Source organism: Pteropus alecto, unplaced genomic scaffold (assembly GCF_000325575.1).
Source record: "Pteropus alecto unplaced genomic scaffold, ASM32557v1 scaffold60, whole genome shotgun sequence".
Taxonomy (NCBI): domain Eukaryota; kingdom Metazoa; phylum Chordata; class Mammalia; order Chiroptera; family Pteropodidae; genus Pteropus; species Pteropus alecto.
Window position 1 is genome coordinate 6,138,478 of NW_006430726.1, and position 6,728 is coordinate 6,145,205.

The window sequence follows — 6,728 nt, forward strand, 5'->3', positions numbered from 1 at the left end:
AACCGGATGTGCGGTCACAGACCAGAGCAGCCTCTTCGGCTCAGGGAAGTGCCAAAATGGGGAAAGGGGGAGGAGACACTGGCTCTGAAGGAACAGAAAAGCCTGGTTGGGACCTTCTGACACGTGGGTGGACATCTGGGGGAACTGGCCATGAGCAGCGTGGATGTGGGACCAAAGCTCGGACGGCAGGCGGGGCTGGTCACCCGCCCAGAGCTGACGAGCACTGTCTGCCAGGAGGGAGAAATGAGGTCACAGGAGGTGACAAAGTGAGAATGACTCGGGCCAAAAATTAGCAACTTTGGGCTCGGCACTGCAAGTGGATCTTTCCTAAGCTTCTGGCTGTTTCTGTTGGTTCTACGAGCATTTGGCATGGCATAGATTGGAGTCCTGGCGAGTTCAGTGAACTTGACATTTCCGTCGAAGCCCCTAACCTTTTGAGTCCTCTACATGGCTACTTTTCAGTGCTAAGCAAGACTCAGGGCACCAGACAGCTGACCAATGCCAGCAGCTCGGGGACAGCGACAGTGACCGGAGGAGAGGGACCAGGGCCGGACCTCTCCTCAGAGCAGTGGCATAGACTACACTCTGCTTTCTCTCAAAAAGTGGCTACAGAGGACAGAGCGGTGGCCAGCACAGACAGCAGAGGTTTCCTTGGGATCAGAAAAAAAGTCAGGTTTTAAATTTAGTCTTTTCCCCAACTTGGGACCCCGAAAACATCCTTAGAGCCCAGTTTCCCCAGCTTTTCCTTCTTGGATCCACCGGAGCAGCCAGCCTCCTCTTCTGGCTTTGCGTGCGTGCAGCCCCCACCACCTTCCCTCCCGACGGCTCGGTCCTCTGAGACCGCGGAGGCCCCTGGTCTGGCCCCCGGCCTTTGAAATCAGGGGAGGGAACGAGATGAGCAACAGACGGAAATCGTACCGCTTCGGCCAGAAAGGGCTCACGTGGAACCCAGTCAGAATGAGGGAGAGCAGCCACGCGGCCCCCCGACACAGCCCTCCTCGCTTCGGGGGACACGAGACGAGAGGGATTGGGGGGGTGTGCGCTCCCTCCAGGACGGTCAGGGCGACGTCAGCTAGAAAGATGCACAAACGCCCGGGGTCCTGAGACCGTGCAGGACAAACTACGAAGCGGAGGAGGACAGCGTCTTAGAGCCGCGGCCGTGGGCGGTGTGACTGGGAACAGTTGCCCGACGCCTCATCTATCGATCTCACGGTGCAAACGCCCCGGCTGCTGAAAAGCAGCGCCATGCCCGCAGCGGAGTCCGTGGAGGGACGTGTGAGCCCGCACGCTTCACGCCACCCGCCCCGTCCTTCGCCCGCGCCCTGCTGCTTCGGAAAGGACGGCGACGCCCTTGCTGCCGCGTCCTGCTCTGCCCAGGCCCCGCTCTGTGACGGCCTGGGCCCGCACCCCCGTCCGGCACCCGAACCGCCCTTTCCCGTCGGCAGCCCCGCAGTCCTGTGCTCCTCCCCGCCGCCCGCCCAACCGCCTGCCCGCGCCGTCCCGGCGGCCTAGCGCAAGAGGCCCGCCAGACCGGGCAGGACAGCTGTCACAGTCGACGCTCGGGAGTGCGCCACGCGGCCCGGGAACGTGGGCTCGAGTTTAAGTTACCTCTTTGGGCTTCCGATGCCAGTCCTTGCTCTCGCCAGGGCCCCCGTCCTTGGCCTCGTCCTCGCCGAGGCCCACGCGGTTGCCGTAAGTGATGGTGCGCCAGTCCCGGGGCGAGTTGGAGATGCTGGCGATTTTGGATTCCGTGGCACTGTTCTCCTCCGTCAGCGACCTCGAGGACGGCCTGGCGAAGAGGCTTTTCTTCAAGGCCTTGACGCGAAGGCTCTCGCTGTTGCTCCCGCTGGCATCCGAGCAGCACCAGTCGGCGCTGTTCTCCAGTTTGGGCCCGTGGGAGCCGCTGTGTGCACGGAACACCCGGGGTGAGGCGCTCTCGTCGGATGGAGCCTCGCTGGTCAAGGAGTTCAGATCTGCCTGCACGCTCACCTTCTCAGGCTGCTGCATCTTCTGATCCAGCTTATTCAGTTTGCCCAACACCTGGGAGATTTCCTCGCGGACGCCCGACAGTGATTCAAGCTTCCGTTCGATTTCGCCGATCCGGAGCACCAGTTTGCACACACTGGTCTTCAGCTCCTCTTCCGAGTGGTGGCTGCTCTCAGGCCGGTTTCCCTTTTCTCCCTTGCTGCCGGGAAGCCCGTTGGTGATTTTCACTATATTGTGCTCCGGTGAACTGTCACAGTCCGACTTGTGAAGCTGGGACAAGGACCCCGTGCTGTTGTAGCAGGATGACTGTATCACTCCTGTCGAGCCACTGATACTCATGTCATCAAGAAATCGGAAAATGTCACTGATGTCATCGCTGACGATTTCCGAGTCATCATCGGACTGCTTCGTGTACTTGCCCTGCCCCGAGGCACACAGGTCCCTGCGTTTCTTGGTCTCCGGCACGTGCTGCTCGGTCTGGGTGCCCACGCTGCTGGTGTCTGAGCTGAGCTGCCCGCCCGTGCAGCCGATGCTCTTGTCCTTGAACTTTTTGACCGGCTCGTGCTTCTCCAGGTCAGCAGAGGCCGATATCTCTTTAGGTTTGAGCCCGCCGGGTTTTGCCACATAGCCAACGGGGCGCATTGGCTGTGGATCCTGTGGCGTGAGGTAAGCCGGGCGCCGGTCCGGGGCTGGGAAGCTGGGCGACTGGCCGCTGGGACTTGGGTAGCGCGGCTTCTCCTCAGAAGGGTTCCTGTTGAAAAAGGACCGTTCGAAGTCAGGGACTTCTTCCGTGTTTAGGCTCCAGCTTTTGGCCGGCCACGGCGTCTGCTTGCTGGGCCTCCCCGGACAGCGCCTGGCGTCCTGGGTCCCCGTCACGGGAGTGGGTCCAAAGTACGTGGAGGCCTGAAGGTCGTCTAAGCTTTCATGCTTCGCCCGCCTTCTGTCAGGGACGGGGGAGCACGCGGGATTCAGGTACTGGCTGCTGTAGGGCATCTCGAAGCTGTGATTAAAGAATGGTGTCTTGTGGGGCTCCTTCCGGCTCTGGGGCTCCCCACGCGCCCCCTCTGCCTCGTGAGCGCGGCCAGCCAAGCCAGGGGACACGGCCATCAGATTGTGAAAGTCCTCTTTGAAGATGTTCCTTTTCTGGACACAGGACTGGCCCACGAAGGGCTCGTCACTGGAGACGAAGGTGTCTTTGACGCCCGGGGCGCTGGGCAGTGAGAACTGGTCCGAGGCGCAGTCGCTGTCGAGATTCATGGGGAAGTAGGTTCTCTGCATCTCGCAGGGCCGAGGGCTGCCCACCGGGAACGGGGCCAGGGCCTGCAGCCTGTCCAGGGACGCGGCACGGGCCTTCGCCTCCCTGCCCACGCCCAGCAGGAAGTTGGGCTCCGCGGCGGGCACGAACTGCGGGCAGTCCCGGCAGCCCGCGTCACAGCCCCTGGACGGCTGCCGGGCGGGGGGGGCCCGGCCGAAGGGCCTGTCGCCCCGGCTGCAGTCGAGGGGCTCGCACTCGGCCGCGCCGCAGACCTCGGCGTCTGACCGGCACGATTCACAGGACGCCTCCTTGCGCGCCTTCGGCCGGCCGCCGGGCAGCTTCTCCCTGGTGGCCCCGCCGTTCATCTGCAGCAGGTTGAATATGGTCACGATGTCTGCCGCCACCATGATTTTCTTTGACTGCTGGTGGTTCACGGTGCAGTTCATCTTGTCTTTGAACAGCGTGGCGGGGAACCCGGGGTCGAGGCAGGCCGTGTAGAAGAGCACACTCCTCAGCTTGGCGAGCTGCGGCAGGTCGAAGCGGGCGCACAGGGACTTGCACAGGTCCTGGTAGGAAACAGTGTTCTGCTTGCTGTCCAGTTCCTCCAGCACCTTCACCAGGAAGACAGAGGTGTCCTGACCAGCCTCCATGCTTTAGGGTTTCAAAGGCTCTCCAAGGCCACTAGAACTTCGAACCAGGTCTGCAGCGACAATATTGAGAAAGAGCGGGGAGAAGAGGTTATAGACTGCAGTGGAGTTTTAAGACAAGCCTGTCGTGGGCCCCATGAAGAAATGCAAGGGAAACTTTAATAATGTAGTCAGAGCTTTAAAAATGTTTGTAATGTACGACCCTGCAGTTTCTTTCCCAGAATTCTACCTTGAAGAAATGGTCACTGACCACAGTTGACGCACAGAGATGTTCACCATGGCGGTATCTATATAGCGAAAAATAAAACCTAAGATAGTTCAGCGATGGGGGAACGTAGAAATGAAGCACGTTAGGAGATGTGTGACTTCGCACAAATGTTAAAATTAAGTTAGTGGACAGCCCTACCGCGGAACACTGCTCAGCAGCAACGAGGGACAGATTCCTTGCAGGGCACCAGAGTCCAGGCCGCACACTACACAGTTGCGTCTTAGCGACATTCTGAAAAACAGATTTGCAGCTGCCGGGGGCTGGCTATGAAGGGGCACGGAGATTTTCCAGGATGATAGAATCGTTTCATTGGGGTGGTGATTACCTGACTGTACGCGTTCGCCAAAACTCATAAAACCGTCTGCTAAAACGGATGTACTTTACTGCACGTAAATTATATGTCGGTTTGACAACTACACAGTGAAGACTTTTTATGACAAAAGAAAACTGTGATACAATATTGAGCGAAAAAATATAATCTGCGTATGGAGTAAGATCTTAATTCTATAATATATATTCTGGGAAATGAAAATGCAGGAAAATAATGGACACTAAAATGTACATTATTCCAGGGTGGTTCCATTTGGATTGTAAATATGGATTTTTGTTTCCGAATTAGCAGTCTGAACCTCAATATTGTATTATGCGAGTTTTCGAACATACAGCACAGTGGAAAGAATTTTATGGAGGGCGCGCGTATACCACCGTCTGGATTCTCCTGTTAACATTCCTCTGCTTCATCACATTCCACCCCTCTGTCCTTCCGCGAGCCATCGTATTTTTTAAAGTAAATTGCATACGTGCATCTTTCCTCTACACATCTCATCATGCGTATCGTTAACCCAACTTCAGTCACTGTTTACAGTTTTTCTTTTAATACGAGAGTTACGTGCGGTGAAGTACACAAATCTTAAGTGCATTTGCTGACGTTTTGGCAAATGGGTAGAAACCAAAACCATATAAAGAGCTGGGACGTTCCCACCTCCCCAGTAAGTTCTCCATGCCCCTTCCCATTCAGCTGTCATTCTTATTTGATTTTTTATAGATAACTTTTATTTTTTCTTTGTAATATTTCATCTTTTCTAAAATTCCTACAATGAACACAGGTTACTTTATAATCACCAAACGATAATAAACCTCACTTCGAAATGGAAGGACAAATGACTCTTGGAAAATCGAAACCGTCAAAGCAAAAGTGAACAGAATTTTGTAAGGGGAACTAAAGCTCCCTGGTGACAAACGCAGACCGGGTCCTGAGAGCCCAGGGAGATACCAGATTCCACAGGTGGCCCCCCCTCCACCCCCCCAGGCCACCTGCTTAGAGACGGCAGCCGACAGCCGACCTCTCGCTGACTGGGTGCTCAGCGGCCCAGCCCCTTCCGTGGGCAACAGCGTCTTGCCTTTGGGTCAGATGCCAGCCGCTGCCGGCCAGGTCCCCTCTCCGCCCCGAGGGCAGTGTCCCAGGGGACTGCCGTATGCACGGGCACGTGCTCTGCCCAGATGCTGCAGGGACACACAGACGCCACGGTCTGGGTCTCGTGTGGACAAGGCAACGGAGCCCCGAGCGGCTCCATCCTGCCCGGAACGCACCCCGGGAGGCGCCCCGCCATCGCACCGGCTGAGGAAGACACTGTGCGAGGTGACCTGCTTTGCTACGGGCAGGACAGTCTGTCACACTTGCACGGCAAGGGAACGCACGGGCACAGAAGGCAGCGCGGGTGAGCCAGTGCGGCCGAGGGAAAGCTGCTCCGAGTCGCCACGCCGACGTCACGCTCTGGCGACAGGCGCTTTCACCGGAGCTCCACCTGATCCCTCACCTCGGCCTCGCCGGCCGCCTCACGCCCGCTGCTGCGCTCTGGCAGGCCCGGGGACGTCCAGCAGCCCTGGGAGCTACGGGGGCCTCCCGGCCACGAGCCTCCCCGGAGACCCGTGACGCCCCCGCGAGGCTGCCCCGGCCCGTTGCTCTGCTTAGCATGGCTACAGCGCCACCAGTCCCTGGTCCGGAAACAGCTTTGGAAAGCCGAGGCCCAGCATCTCCTGAAGTGAATAAAGGGAACACAAGTGATGTGCCAAACCTGAGTCTTTTTTTGTCACAGCTGAAATTTGGGGGTTTCTGAATGGCCGGGGGTAGGCACGTGCCCCCCACGCTGACGGGTGCATGGGCACATGACGATGCGTCAGCACGGACAAACGCCACAGAGATTTTCCGCAACACGCCAGTGAACGGCACAGAGGAAGGGCGCCGCGGTGGGTGTCTGGCCTGTGTGACCATGTGATGGGACTCAGCCTGCGGGGTGGCCTCTGGCCAGCACGTCATGGACCACAGAACCAGCTCTGTGGTACGGGGAGGGCACTCCCAGTTTGCAGATGAGGAGACCGTGGGACTGAGGCGGGCAGTGACTATGCGGTCCAGAGAGGTGACGTGAGGAGCCTGGGGTCCAGTGTGGGTTAGGAGCCCCGGTCAACTGCGGACCAGGCCTGCGATGCTGTGGGAGGAGCACCAGGCCAGTCTCGTGCTGGGGGTGGGGCGCGTCCCCTGCCAAGTGACAGAAGGGGGCGGGGGGGCAAGGTG

General features: G+C 58.4%; 1 protein-coding gene and 1 long non-coding RNA gene across 2 annotated transcripts in view; one reads left to right on the forward strand and one right to left on the reverse strand.

Annotated features, from left to right (window-relative positions):
• KIAA1024 (KIAA1024 ortholog) overlaps positions 1–6,649 on the reverse strand; it is a 17,459-nt gene extending 10,810 nt beyond the window's left edge. The window contains exon 1 of the mRNA XM_006905326.2: positions 1,609–6,649. Within this exon, the coding sequence (XP_006905388.1) occupies positions 1,609–3,891 (2,283 nt within the window). The 5' untranslated portion in view covers positions 3,892–6,649. The remainder of the gene's footprint in view (positions 1–1,608) is intronic.
• Positions 1–6,728, forward strand: part of LOC112483775 — a 26,252-nt gene that overhangs the window by 2,019 nt on the left and 17,505 nt on the right. The window lies entirely within an intron of this gene.